A 14,782-nucleotide genomic window follows, 5' to 3' on the forward strand; every position below is an offset into this window, starting at 1 on the left:
AAACTGTCACTCATTACTTTTCAGGGCATTTATTATGAAGGGAGACCATTCCTTACCATTCCTTAGATGTCTTTCCATCAACTTAGCAACTTGTCAGAAGAAGGGAAGAAAAACCACATGCACAGTGGACACCAGCAAGGGAGGACCCAAAATACCCAGCTGCTGTGAAAACTCCCCCAGTTCCCTCCTGAGTGGACAAATAGGGTGCAAAAGGGAACAGGACAAGGAAAAAACAAGGGAGGGAGGCAGCTGCAGGGACCCTGTATCCTCCTCCCAAAACACTGGACCCCAGCCGAGTGGGCGGGAGACCCATCTCAGTGCCGGCGCACGGCCCTCCCACTACACACAGCGTGCTCAGCTGTCTGAGCGCGGCCACTTACCGGGAACTCAGGAGAACAGGACTGACCCACTTCTCTCTGTGGTACCTTGGCAGGGCCTGGCACACATTGTAGGTGCTCAACCAAAAGGTAAAGGTCTGTGATTTCTTAAACCTCAAGGCATTCTGACCAAAGTAAGCTGACTCCCCGGTATCTGGGCACCGGGTAAGAAGGCAGATAGTAACGCCCACACCAGTGAAGCACACTGGCTGCAAGAGTCCGGCCCAGGGACACTGCTCCCCGCTGCAGGCCCTACAGCTTTCCTGCTCACCCAGTGGGAGCAGCTCACCACCTCCCTCTGTTCAATGGTGCTGACTGTGAGAACCTTCTCTTGCCCACTGAGTCAGAGTGGGATGCCTAACGCAAAGCCAGCCCAGACTCCCCCTCTGGTGGCAGAGCCAAGCATGCTGACTCTGCAATCCACTTAGTTGGGAGAAGAATGGATTTCCCTATTATGGCAGCAGACTGTCAAAGCATGACCAGAAATTCAATACAAAACCTTTCTTGGCACCTGTCCATTCACGCATCACTAAAGTGTACTGACCTACTCAGTCATCTCTGAGCTCCACTTTTCTCACTGTAAAACAGGAACAGAAATACCAATGCACAGGGTTGTTGGTAAGATCAAATGGCGAAAGGGCCCCAGCGAGGTGCGTAGGCAGCGCTGGACAACCCCCGCGAGCAAGCACTATTCGTGACGGCCTTCTGAGGACAAACCTGAGGCCGGGGCGGCCTGCTGGGGTCTCTTCACATGAAAAATGGCAACAGGAAATGCGTTTTCATAGAGCTCTGATCTGCTGCCCCCCCCCCCCCCCCGCAGCCTCTCCTGCATGCCCACCACGTTCAAATGGGAAGACGGAGGAATGTGAGGCACCTCTCAGACTGAAGCGTGCAGCAGGAAGATGTGGGGCTGGTAAGAGGGTGGGTGTCAAAAAAATTTCTGCCTAAAGTTTTGCTTTTTCCATTCCAAAAGTAGCTATTAGCACGTACTATGTGGGACAGACTATGCCCATGACCTTGCAGCCTCACAGCGCCAAGTGTTAATATTAAGGAAGAAAACCCAGGGTCCAATCTCCGGAGGCTGTACCTCCCCTGTCCTGGTCTGGGGACAGCAGAAAAACATTAAGCAATTCAACTTAACAAATCTCTAATGAATGCCCACTGGGCCCAAAGTCCAGTGTCACACACAGAGAAGCCAGAAGAATGAGGTCAGCCCTGCTCTGCTCTGCTCTGCAAGTGCTGGACTGGACAATGCAGAGTGAAAAATACCCCACACCCAGTGAGTGTCAAAGGGAGGCACAGATTCCTCCTTGGTGGTCAAGGAGAGCTCCCTGGGACAATGTCTAAAAGGGGATGTCCAGAGGGACCAGGGCTTTTGAAAGCAGAAATAGGAAGAAATGCTGGAAGGTAGTCTGAGAAGAACACGCAGCATAAGGAAAGGGGAGGGGAAAGGAGGGGGACATCACTGGTGACGCTGAGCTAGCCTAGTTCTGTCATGTATGAGTTGTGTGGGGCTGAAAAATACTGTGAAAAACATTAGCTCGAAGCAATCACTCTGCAGATGCCCTTGGGCCAAAAGGATGGCCCCCAGCCTGTGCAGAGCCCACCCCGAAACACACTGCAGCAGGAAACAGGCGATGTGCCCTGGGGGACCCCCACGCCCCAGAAACACACTGCAGCAGGAAACAGGTGATATACCCTGGGGGACCCCCACACCCCCGAAACACACTGCAGCAGGAAACAGGCGACGTGCCCTGGGGGACCCCCACACCCCGGAAACACACTGCAGCAGGAAACAGGCGATGTGCCCTGGGGGACAAGAGCTCAAGCAACAAAATCAGACATCCTGAGTTCCAACTCATACTCTGCCACCCATGAGCTGTGGGGCCTTGAGCAAGTTACTCAAGCTCTTTGGGCCTCAGCCTCCTTGTCTGTGCAACAAGCATTACTCATTGAGAGTAGATGACTGCACTTGTAAAGGGCCTGGCACAGGGCGTGGTAAACAGAAGGCACCTAACAATGCTTCTTGAGCCATAAGCAGAGTCTTTGACAAACACCCACCAGTCTAGATAAGATGTGTCCCTTCTGAGACTGTTAGGTCAAGTTCCTCTTGACAAAGGACACTGTGACTAGTAAAGATGACACAAGCTCAGGGAAAAGACAGAAGAGATACTTGAGGTTCTGATCCAAGGATTTCTGGGGCAGGTTAACCAACTAGAAAGTGTGACATCCTCCCAGTGAACAATGAGGAAGGGAGTGAACCACCTGCTTACTGCAAAGACGGGGCCTTGATTTGGGTGATTAATGAATGATCCAGCGTTTGTAGGCCAGCTGGTGAACTCAACTTCCTACTCTGGAAATGGCCTCATGTGCCACTGAAACCTCAGGAGTGGGAAAGGTGACTATCAAGGGCCACTGGGCACCTGCCCTGCAGGGGCAGGCCAGGAACAACCGCCTTCCCACTCCGGACATCGCCACTAACCGCCTGAGGGCGAAGGATGCACACCTAGCAGAATGACTGAACTAGAAGGAAGAAGATGAACAGTGACAAGCGTCAGTGAGGATGTGGAAACACTGGAGCCTCATGCGCTGCAGGTGGGAATGCAAAACAGGATAGCTGCTGTGGAAGAAAGCCTGGCGGGTCCTCAAACAAAAGTTATTTCCACTCCTGGGTCTATATCCAAGAAGCACATGCTACTGCAGGGATGAACCGGAAACACATTGTGTGCAATAAAAGCTAGTCACAGGCCCTAACCAGTTTAGCTCAGTGGACAGAGCATCGGCCTGCAAACTGAAGGGTCCCAGGTTCAATTCCAGTCAAGGGCATGTACCTTGGCTGTGGGCACATCCCCAGTAGGGGGTGTGCAGGAGGCAGCTGATCGATGTTTCCCTCTCATCGATGTTTCTGACTCTCTATCCCTCTCCCTTCTTCTCTGTAAAAAATCAATAAAATATATTTAAAAAATAAAAGCCAGTCACAGAAGGTCACAGAGTGTCTGATTTTGTCTATATGAAATGCCCACAATACGCAAATCTATACACACAGAAAATAGATCAGGGGTTGCCATGGGCTGGAAAGAGGAAAGAATGAAAGGTGACTACTAATGAGTATGGGTTTCTTTCTCATAGTGATAAAAATGTCCTACAATTAATGGTAATGGTTGCACGATTTTGTGAATATATTAAAAAACATTGAATTATACACTTTAAACAGGTGAATTTCATGATATAAAATATCAATAAAAATGAACAAATCTTTTTAAAATCTGTCACTTTTAAAAAAGTGACTTAAGATGAGAAATAGAACAGAGTAGCCAAGAGCAGGGATGGGTAAACTAAACTACAGCCCCGGGGACAACTCTGGCCCACTGCCAGTTTTTCTAAATAAAGTTTTATTACAACACAGCCATGCCATTCATTTACACACCATCTGAGACTGCTCTGAGCGACAACAGCAGAGCTGAGTAACTGCAGCAGAGACTGCACAGACAGCAGAGCCTACAACATTCACTCTGGCCTTTCACAAAGTTTGCTAACCCCCAGCTAAGACAGTGAACTCTGGGACCAGGCTGGAGCTCAGACTGGCTCTGCTACACACTAAGGACATGTCTGTGTGCGTGCATGTGTGTTCACTCTGTGCCACAGTCTCATCCCTGCACATGAAATGAGTTGGAAAACATGAAGTGTTCAGAGGAGTGCTGGCACCTGTGTGGCCTCAAATTTTGGTCATTTGTTCCCAAGAAGAGCAAGTGCCCCCCCCCCCCCCCTGCCGCCCACACACACACACCCAGAGTCCTGCAGGTGAGCTCCTATCACCTCACTGCACAAACCCCTTCCTCAGCGCCCTCCATTCTAAGGCCAAGTTCAAATCCCCATCTGACACACAGGATCCTTTACATTCTGCAACCTACCCCTGTCTTAGCTTCAGTCTCTTTAAAAATAAAATGGCCTTCCCTGCCTAGAAAACCTCACATCCTCAAGGCTCAGACAGCCATCACGTCTTCTAAGAAACTGTCCTGACCTCTGAACTACACAACTCACCTCCAACCTTCCCAGGTTTTGGCTCCCACAAGCTCTGTGGTCCATTCACACTTTGCATCTAATTTGACTCTCAACAGCACCTACTGAGATACATTTGGGCATTTATTTACACAGGGACCTTCCCCAAAGCCAGAGAATCTGGGAGCAGAGGCCAGGCCCTCCCTCCCCGGGCAGCACCCCCAGACCTGGCAGAGTGCTAGACAGGTAGAAAGTACTCAGACGCTACTGGGCTTAATGAGGACCCATTATGCGCCATGCAGCACTAAACCCTTTACACACTTCTTCCCAAGTCCTTCAAGCCCCTAGCTTACTTCCACAGACAGAAAACAGACAAGGTAGGCAACTTATTTGATGAACGAACACACAGAGGAAGGGAGGATTGGACAGATGCCCCCAGAACAGTTCCACCCCTTCCAAGGGACATCTGACACTGGCTAGAGATGCTTGGTTGTCACAACTTGGCGAGTTCTGCTGGCATCTCGTGGGTGGAGGCCAGGGAGGCTGCTAAACATCCTTCGGAGCATTAGACAGCCTTTTGCCATAAAGAATCATCTTCCCTTGAATGTCAATACTACCTATGCTGGGAAACCCCATCAGGAAACATTTTTAAAAAGCAGGGGCTAGCGTGGTCAGGGAAGATTTCAAAGACAAGGTGGGACTTGGTTTGAACTTGACATTTTAGAAGATCCTTCATCTTAAAGGCATCTTGTGCCTTATTTGCTTTCTTCAACCAGAATCTTAACCTACATACTAAATTCAACAGGGTGATCACTTCATGAAGTATATAAATGTCTATTCACTACGCTGTACACCTGAAACTATTTTTAAACTTTTAAAATCATTTTTCAATTTCAATTACAGTTGACATACATTATTATATTAGTTTCAGGTGTACACACCAGTGATTAAACATTACATAATTTACCATGTGATTATCCCAATAAATCTGACACCATACATAGTTATTACAATATTAATGACCATATCCCCTATGCTGTAATTTACATCTCTGTAACTACCAATATGTACTTCTTAAACCCTTTACCCCTTTCACCCATTTACCCAACCCCCCTCCAATCTGGCAACCACTAAAATGTTCTCTGTATCTATGAGTCTGTTTCTGTTCTGCTTATTCATTTATTTTTTTTTTTAGGTTCAACTGTTGCTAGATATGTAATTATTGCTATTTTATTGTTCATATTTTTTCTCTTGTTCCCCTTCCCTCGCCCCCTCCCCACCCCCCTGCTTCTCCTTCTCCTTCTTCTTGAAAACCCTTGAACATTTATTGTAATCCTGGTTTGGCGGTGATGAACTCCTTTAGCTCTTTCTTGTCTATGAAGCTCTTTATCTGTCCATCAGTTCTAAATGATAGCTTTACTAGGTAGCATAACCTTGGTTATAGGTCGTTGTTTTTCATCACTTTAATATTTCTTGCCAATCCCTTCTGGCCTGCAATGTTTCTGTTGAGAAATCAGCTGACAGCCTTATGGGGACTTCCTTGTAGGTAACTAACTGCTTTCTTTTCTCTTGATGCTTTTAAGATTGTCTTTAACCTTTTATATTTTAACTAGTGGCCCGGTGCACAAAATTCGTGCATGGAGCGGGGGTTCCCTCAGCCCAGCCTGCACCCTCTCCAATCGGACATACCTCTCGCAATCTGGGACCGCTGGCTCCTAACCGCTCACCTGCCTGCTTTCGTGACCGCCCCTAATTGCCTCTCCTGCCTACCTGATCGCCCCTCACTGCCTCTGCCTGCCTGCCTGATTGCCCCTAACTGCCCTCCCCTGCCAGCCTAATCTCACCCCCACTGCCCTCCCCTGCCAACTTGGTTGTCCCCGACTGCCCTCCCCTGCCAGCCTGATCTCGCCCCCAATGGCCCTCCCCAACGGCCTGATCTCATCCCTAACTGCCCTCCCCTTGCCGGCCTGGTTGCCCCCAACTGCCCTCCTCTGCTGGCCAATTTGGTTCTGATTGGTCGGTTTCTATGCCAGTCAGCATCTCTGGGCCTATCAATGGGGCCTGATCAGAAAGGCAGGGCCGATCAGCAGCCCCGGTGGAGGCCTGGAGGGAAATGGCTGCTGGCCAGACTCGGAGAGAAAGAGAGAGGCAAGTGCTGATCAAAAGCTGCCACAGAGGCAATGGATCAGTCCCTGCTTCTCTCTTCAGGCCTCTCTCTGGCCCTGATTCCCAGCCCCCTCAGCAGTCAGTGCTGGGGCACTGCACCTGCAGCGGAACCAGTCAGACTGCAGGACTGACTTCGGTTGGCCAAGCCTCGGTCGTTACTGGTCGTTATGACCCAGGGTTTTTATATATATTAGGATTATGATGTGTCCTGGTGTGGGCCTCTTTGGGTTCATCCTGTGTTGCTTATCAAGGTGGTTGGGTGGCAGTGCTTTGATCTGGTCTGAAGCTGTCCACTGGGTGCACTGGCTTTGGGGCCTCCTGGGAGGTGCAGGTCAAGGTCAGGCATTGCCTGTGTTCTGCCCGGGGCCACCCAGCATGAGCTACAAGGCGATCTGTAGATGGCTGCTACTTGTGCTGGGATTGGAGGTGCCCAGGAGAGGCCAAGCTGTGAACCAAGGCAAGCTGCTGCTAGTGCCAGGCTCGGGGCCACTTAGAGTGGGGTACAGGCTCACTGCGGGCAGATGCTATTTGCTTGAGAAATTTTAGAAAAATCTGAAGCATGAGCCAAAACAGGCAATTAGTATGGAAAGGCTGCTGGAAACAGCTTGGGTGGGCCTGAAAGTTGGGTGGGGTGGGGTGGGATCTCGGGAAATCACTAGGGTGGAGCAAAGAGTGGCTCTGGCCTGTTGGCTCTGTGGGGGGAAGGCTCATCAAAGGAACAATGGCTCTGCCAGCACTTCTGTCTGGAGAAATCTGCCCACCCCAGTTCTCATCCTAATGCTGGACAAGTCACTTCCTCCCCATTTGTCTCTGGTGCCTTTCAAGTTGCTGCCTGAGTGCGGAGCTCAGAGGTAGTGAAGCTGACTAAGTCCATGTGCAGGCCCTTTATTTTATTTATTTATTTACTTTCATTTTCATCCCAGGGCCTGCTTATTGATCTTGGAGAGAGGAGGAGGAGGAGAGGAGAGAGAGAAACATCAATGTGAGAGAGAAACATCAATCAGTTACCTTCCTGTATACCCCGACTGGGGCTCAAACCTGCAACCTAGGTATATGCCCTGACTGGGAATGGAACCTGCAACCTTTCAGTGTACAGGACAATACTCCAACCAACTGAGCCACACTAGCCAGGGCTGTGCAGACCCTGACAAGCATGTCAAACTCATGGCCCACCTCAAGTTTGACATGCTTGCGAGGAACCTCCTGGGACTCCAGCAGCCTCCGCTTCCCTCACCTTCAGTCCTGGCTGGTTTTACAGCCAGAAGTGATGGAGCCTTCTCTTCCAGCACTGGAACCTGGCGGGGGGGGGGGGGGGGGGACCCCCTCACTCTTCAGTGGGGACCTCTGCAGCTGAGGTACCCCTCTGGACTTCTATCCACCACATGGGGTGTGGGACCACATTCCACATCTCTGCCCCTGACCAGCTTCGATGGGGCTTCTTCTCCAATTCCCTCGTGGCAGGACTTCCATTCAGCTTGATTCAGGTGGTTCTGAATGATGACTATTCCGTAGTTTAGAAGTAATTTTGATGTGATTGTGGGAGGAGGCAAGTATCCATCCCATTTACCTACACTGTCATCTTGATCAGAAGTCAAATTTCATTTTTCAATTACAGTTTACATTCAATATTATTCTGTGTTAGTTTCAGGTGTACAGCATAGTGGTTAGTCAATCATATACTTGACAAAATGACCCCCCTGATAGTTCAAGTACCCTCCAGGCACCATACACATTTATTAGAATATTACTGACTGTATTCCCTGTGCTGTACTTTACATCCCCATGACTATTTTGTAACTGCCAATTTGTACTTATTAATCCCTTCCTTTTTTAGCTCTGGTGCTCTGAGTGGCTTTGAGTCCATATATTCTTCTAAATTCTTCCCATTCGACTAAGCCAAGCACAGGGCTGAGTCTTCCTCGAACCCTGCCCACTGCACTAACTGTTGGGAAACTAGTCCAAGTTCCTCCTTTATCTTCTGCTCACTAGTTACACAGGTCAATTCTCGGCAGCGGAGCAGATGGAGAAGCCATGAGAGGTTGTGGGTGTATAAGAATGAGCCTTTATTGCAGAAACCAGTGGCCACTTAGCCATTAGACAAGACAATTCTTCACTGCAAAGTCCATACAGGCAGGCAGCTGGACACTGGCTGGTAAATACCTATCTTTCCCATAAAGTAGCATCAGTCTCTGTACCCACAGCTATTATCTGAGCAGCCGCATGCTGCCCCTAAACTTACTGCTTCACATCGTAGCAGTATCTGAGCTCTCTGGCTCAGCAGCTTCTCCTGTCTCTCCGGCCCAGCACACTGGCTGGTCTCTGTAGCCTCACATAGTAACTCCTTCTAAGCTTCACTTTCCAGCACACTGGCTGATTAACATGGTGGCTATATCTGAGCTCTCTGTGAGCTCTTAGCCTTACATCGTGGCAGTATCAGCTCTCAGCTCCATCTGAGCTCTCAGCACACAGAGAAGCTACATTCTCTGTGCCTACCGCCTCTGCCTCTCCACACCCTCCTCTCCCAGCTGCGCGCGCTCGCGCTCTCGCTCTCTCTCCGGCAGACTCCTGGTCAGTAGCCTGTATATTACTCCAGAGACAAGGCCAGTTGCCAACAGTGACATCAGTCACTGGGGTTACAGAGGCACAGCACACTGTGAGATCGCTGTGGCCTTGCAGCTGCTCATGGTATCGTGGCCTTGGGCACCCTGATTAGTCTCATGCTCAGAGCGGCCCTGGCCACTCTGGTGGACTGACAACAAGGCCTCTGTGCTCCCACTGGCATTGACGATCCAGTATGTCAACTGTAACTGAGAAATAATTTAATAAATTAATTAATTAAATTTAATTTAAAAATAAAAGAAAAATAATCTAACCTACAAAATTCCCCTTTGTTCCTTCACCACAAGGTCAAGCGATAGAGAAGATAGTCTGGCTACTGCCAGAATAGATCTAAGAACAATTCAGTATTCGATTCTGATAAAGTGAAGAAGGGTAGTACATGGGGACAGCCGTATAAATGTGCTCCAGTCTCTCTCTCTCTCTCTCTCTCTCTCTCTCTCTCTCTCTCTCTCTCTCTCTCACACACACACACACACACACACACACACACACACACACAGAAGCAAACACACACACAATCTGCCATCTGGACCAGGAAGTCATACCATCACTCAAAGCCAAGCAAGGAGAATGCCTCCCACTGTTTACAACCTGGTAACCCAGGAGCCTATCCCTGCTTCTCATCACTCAGATGTCACTTCCCAAAGAGGTGCCTTTACCAAGCACAATCCCTATGCACATGCCTGGAGTCAGCCTCCAGGGGCTACAAAAGCTCTCACCTCACCGGCCCTACTACACAGACCAGTATACAGAGGGGTGATGGCCTCCCTGACACCAAGGGCCTGGGGTCTACCTCACAGGTAGTCCGGAGCTCTTTACGCCCCCTCCTCCCCCCCATCACCAACCTCACTTCCCTGGCTGGAGCAGCCTTCTGTGTGCAATGTTAGGGCTGGACACAGGGAAGAGAGAAACAGAGACTGCCAGGAGGATGTCCTCACCTTCAGAGTCCAGAGCCTGGATCTTCAGCTCCAGGGGCGAGTCCTCCAGGTAGAGTTCGCGGGTCGTGGAGACGATCTGAATGCCATGGATGAGGTCAACGATGGCATCACAGCGCAGGACCTGGCCTGTGGCTAAAGGGACAGGACCCAGGGGTCAGACGGAGTGCCAGGGCATGACTGCCACTCACCTCCAGGGCCTTGCAGGTCAGGTGGTCTTACACTTTTTTTTTTTTTTTTTCTTCTTTTTTTTTTTTATTTTTTAAATTTCTTTATTGATTAAGGTGTCATGGTCTTACACTTTGGCAAAGACTAGAGCAGCCAACAAAGCAAGCACCACAAAACAGGGCTGGAAGAACCAAATTACGCCTCAGAAGGCAAGCACCTGACCAGCGCACGCCCTCGTGAAAGTCAGCATGGACTTGGAAAGAGTAAGCACTTCAGAGGCATGCTCACCGCCCGCCGTGTGCTTTTCCAAATGAGCACCGCACCTAACGCTGTGTGCGGACACTCCTCTGAGAAAGGCTTTTCTTTCAGGGCAGTCATTACGTTAGCTGACAAGAGCTATGGTATGATGAGGGAGCATCCAAAAAGACAGTACTGTTCCGATACCTGCCCCTACATTGAGATTAGGAATTCTGCCTGGTGGTGATTATGGATCTACACTGGTGTTTTTACATAAGAATATCAGCTATACAGCTGAAGAAAAGGACTGTGTTCCCATGAGTACAGATGTTTTACTTGCTCCACAAATAAGACACATAAATGGCATTAGCTGGAGAACTCCCTAGTGCAAAAATAACAGCATGTGACTCAAAATCACCCTGACCATTCTCCAGGCACCCTGTGAAACTTCGTGTGCACTAGTAATGTCTTTGTTAGACAGCAATACAGCCCCATATCAAAAACCTTAAAAATACTAATATGCTGTGAGACCCAGTAAAATCGGGAATCTATCATTAGCTGGAAGTGGCCTAACAGAACCCAAAATAATTCTCTGAATAAGAATTTTTACTTTTCTATGTAACATTGAAATAAACATCTAAACACAACATAAATGTCAAATGTAAGGAATGATTACAGGACAACTTCCTGTTAAGAATATAACTCAGCCATTAAAAATAATTCTATAATGAGATGAAAAACTGTTCATATCATGTTAGGTGGAAGAAAAGCAGGACAGAAAATTATATTATTTTCTAAGCATTTTACAAGCATAATATGGTAAATTAAATATGGGGAAGTGAAAGGATTACAACAACTTGCTTCATTTTGATTCAATACCCATTACGAGTTATTTGCGTAATAAATACTAATTTAGAAATGAAAGCAGCCTCCATGACAGGAAAAACTGTACGAAGTGCTGGCAGGAGGGGCCAGGGTGATGATGTTGCTTGCTCAGCGTCCCTATCCTGCCTGGGTGTCCTCTGACCCAACAGGAGAAAAGAAAGCACTGCCATGGATTCTGGTGGCATCTGTGGCTGGGCTTTCAGTGGGATGTTTGCACATGGTTTCCCCAAGGACCACACAGGACACTCAAAGCCCTTACTGATGTCCTCTGCAAAGATGATGCTGGTCAGGCGGGCAGGCTGGGACAAACGCGCTTGCACCACCGCCTTCTGGGAGCACTGCTGCTCGTCTGGGCCCAGCGGCTCGATGCTGGCCACCTCTGGCCGGGTCGATGACCTGTGGTAAGAAGACAAACATTTGCTCTCTGAATCCATCCCACAAGGCACAGCTGGGAGCAGAAGCCAAAGCCATGGCTCCCCATCTGAGGCTCTGTCACAGACTCAAACACAGAATAAAAGTGAGTAGTCTCCACAAACTTCAAATCCAGAGGAGAAACAGGGCCCAGCCAAGACCCCTCTGATAGGAGGGGGACAACTTGTGGATGTGGAACCTCTCCACACACCCCCATGCTGAAATAACCCAGCAGGAGACCAAAGACTGGGAAGCCACCTCAACGTTCACTAGATAGGCACCTTATGAGACTATTCTATGGGCTTGAAAGTAATCCTACACCAGGAGGAAAACTGCCTATGGTCTCCGGTGAAGAAAAGACACGGTGTACCTCTCATGACCTCTACGCCAGGCCTGGCACACAGCAGGCTCCAACTTTAGCTTCCATCCGCAAATAAATTCTACCAAAGATGAAGATGACCACAATGACTTCAAGCCCCCATGTGATGGAGCCAACATCATGTCGATGTTGTTAAGAAAGGCAGATCAGCCGAAACCGGTTTGGCTCAGTGGATAGAGCGTCGGCCTGCGGACTGAAAGGTCCCACGTTCGATTCCGGTCAAGGGCATGTACCTTGGTTGCAGGCACATCCCCAGTAGGGGGTGTGCAGGAGGCAGCTGATCGATGTTTCTCTCTCATCGATGTTTCTAACTCTCTATCCCTCTCTCTTCCTCTCTGTGAAAATCAATAAAATATATTAAAAAAAAAAAAGAAAGAAAGGCAGATCAACACACAAACAAATGAATCAGCCAAATCTGTGAGGTGGTTTCCCATGGAGAGACAGGCTCCAGAATAAAAGGAAGGGACAGCATGAGTCTGGGAGGTATCCAGGATCAGTGCCATGGTTTCTCACCTACAGATTGTGATACAAAGGTTCCCAGGTGAGGTGAGATGGGAGCGAAGAATGCGAGCAGAGTGGACACACCACAAAGGTCACAGGATGAGCATTACCCTTATAGCTGTCTGCAGAGAGAGCTCAGGGAAGCCTCTCTGAAGTGACCACTCAGTGACACCATGCAAACACTGGTGTATCAGGCAGGGGACCAGTCAGCCAAGGCCCTGAGGTTGAAAGCAGCTAGATGTGCTCGGAGAATGAAAGGGCTCCAGAAGGTAAGAGGTGCTAAGCTCCAGGAGAATGGCAGGGGCTGAGGTCAGTGATTGAAGTCAAGGAGATAGTGGGTTTTGAGGTCAAGGAGATGCCCAGGGTCAGAGTTCAAGGAGATGGCAGGGGCTTAGTCAAGTTGATGGCTGGGGGGTTAGGTCAAAGAGACAGGAGGAGCTGAAGTCAAGAAGATGGGAGGTGATGAGACCAGGAGGCATGGGAGGCCACAGTAAGGAGCTTCCGTTTATTCAAAGGGCAATGACAAGTCACTGGGGATCGTAAGCCAGTGAACATTCCAGTCTGATGTACATTTATGGAGCAGAGAATAAGGTGCTGCCCTCAGTGAGCTGCTAGTGACTGAGGACCCAGCAAAGGGGAACCTACTTTGCAGAGAATTCGATGCTCCTTCCTAGGGCTACACTCAGCACAGCACCCAGCAGAGCAGGCACATTGTGTCTCTACTTCCTTCCCGGCCTCGGCTTACACTCACTGATACATCAATGTCCTGGAATATTTAAAAGGAAACGTGTAAAAACTGCTGGTGTTTAAAAGCAGTAATGTCCAACGCACCCAAACAGACCTCTCCATGTTCTCCAGTTGGATGCCTAGTGTCTCTCCCAGAGCCAAGTCGGCACAGCAGGGACTGCAAACACACCTAAGGGTGCTTCGGCTGCAGACATCACAGGCATGCGAGCCGCTGGCAAGGTGCCTGGGAATGCTCTGCAATGACCCTCGCCCACAGTTAAGGAAAGAAGTCTAAGCCCCTGGGAAAATGCATCTGTGGTCCACTCACTGAGAGGCTTCAGAGACTGAGGGCATGCAACAAACAACACGGACAAGAACACACAAGAGGTGAGAGAGGTACCTGTGGCAAAACGTCCACACCCATGCTGGAAACACCCCCCATTTAACTGGCCATAGCTTGGAACACTTAAGAGCATTTTCATAGGACATTAAACCTTCCAGACATGTGTGCACACACATGCATGTATGCACACACCTCACGTACTGTGGAAACAACACCAAATTAGAAAGCTCACACAAATCAGAGGAGACAAAAAAGATGGGCAAATAAGTGCAATGCGGATGCTGGACTGCATCTAGGAACAGAAAAAGAACTTGAGTGGAGAAAATAATTATACCAAACAGCCTAGAGTTTAGTGAACTGTCATATACCAATGTCAGTTTCTTCATTTTGACAAGTGTCCCTGGTTATGGAAGATGTTAAAATTAGGGGAAGCTAGGTAAAGGATTTACAGGAACTTGGTATTATCCTTGTAACTTTCCTATAAATCTAAAATTACTCCAAATTTTAAAATTGTTTAAAAGACTAAGGACAGAGGGATGAATAGGCAGAACATAGAGGATTTTTTAGGGAAATGAAACTACTCTGTATGAGACTATACTAATACAAGGCAATACACATTTGTCCAAACCTATAGAATGTACACCACCAAGCACAAACTATACTATAAACTACGGATTATGGACAGTAATGTGTCAGTGTAGGCTCAACAGTTGTAATAAATGCACCCCTCTAGTGTGGGATATTGATAATGGGGGATGCTGAGGGGAGGATATGATAATGGGGGATATTGATAATGGGGGGTGCTATATAGAAAATCCATAATTTGGCTCAATATTTGTATTAATGTGCAACAGTTCTGAAAAATAAAGTCTATTAGGAAAAAATAAGGACAATTCATCATTTCCTGCTTTTACCCCGAGAAACTGCGTGGTTTGTCTTGTGTAACGGCACCTGGGAGCTGGAGATCTGGACTCCCGGTCTAGGATGTAACTGCCACTCCCTCTCCAAGCCTTAATCTCGAGAACAAACTAGGGAC

At 48.6% G+C, this 14,782-nt stretch overlaps 1 protein-coding gene across 1 annotated transcript in view; it reads right to left on the reverse strand.

The window, feature by feature from the left end:
- NUP210 (nucleoporin 210) overlaps positions 1-14,782 on the reverse strand; it is a 129,039-nt gene that overhangs the window by 99,187 nt on the left and 15,070 nt on the right. The window contains exons 2-3 of the mRNA XM_054721607.1: positions 11,646-11,782; positions 10,100-10,231 (exon numbers count right to left, since the gene is read on the reverse strand). Of these exons, the coding sequence (XP_054577582.1) occupies positions 10,100-10,231; positions 11,646-11,782 (269 nt within the window). The remainder of the gene's footprint in view (positions 1-10,099; positions 10,232-11,645; positions 11,783-14,782) is intronic.

This window comes from Eptesicus fuscus, chromosome 9 (assembly GCF_027574615.1).
Source record: "Eptesicus fuscus isolate TK198812 chromosome 9, DD_ASM_mEF_20220401, whole genome shotgun sequence".
In the NCBI taxonomy this organism is placed as follows: domain Eukaryota; kingdom Metazoa; phylum Chordata; class Mammalia; order Chiroptera; family Vespertilionidae; genus Eptesicus; species Eptesicus fuscus.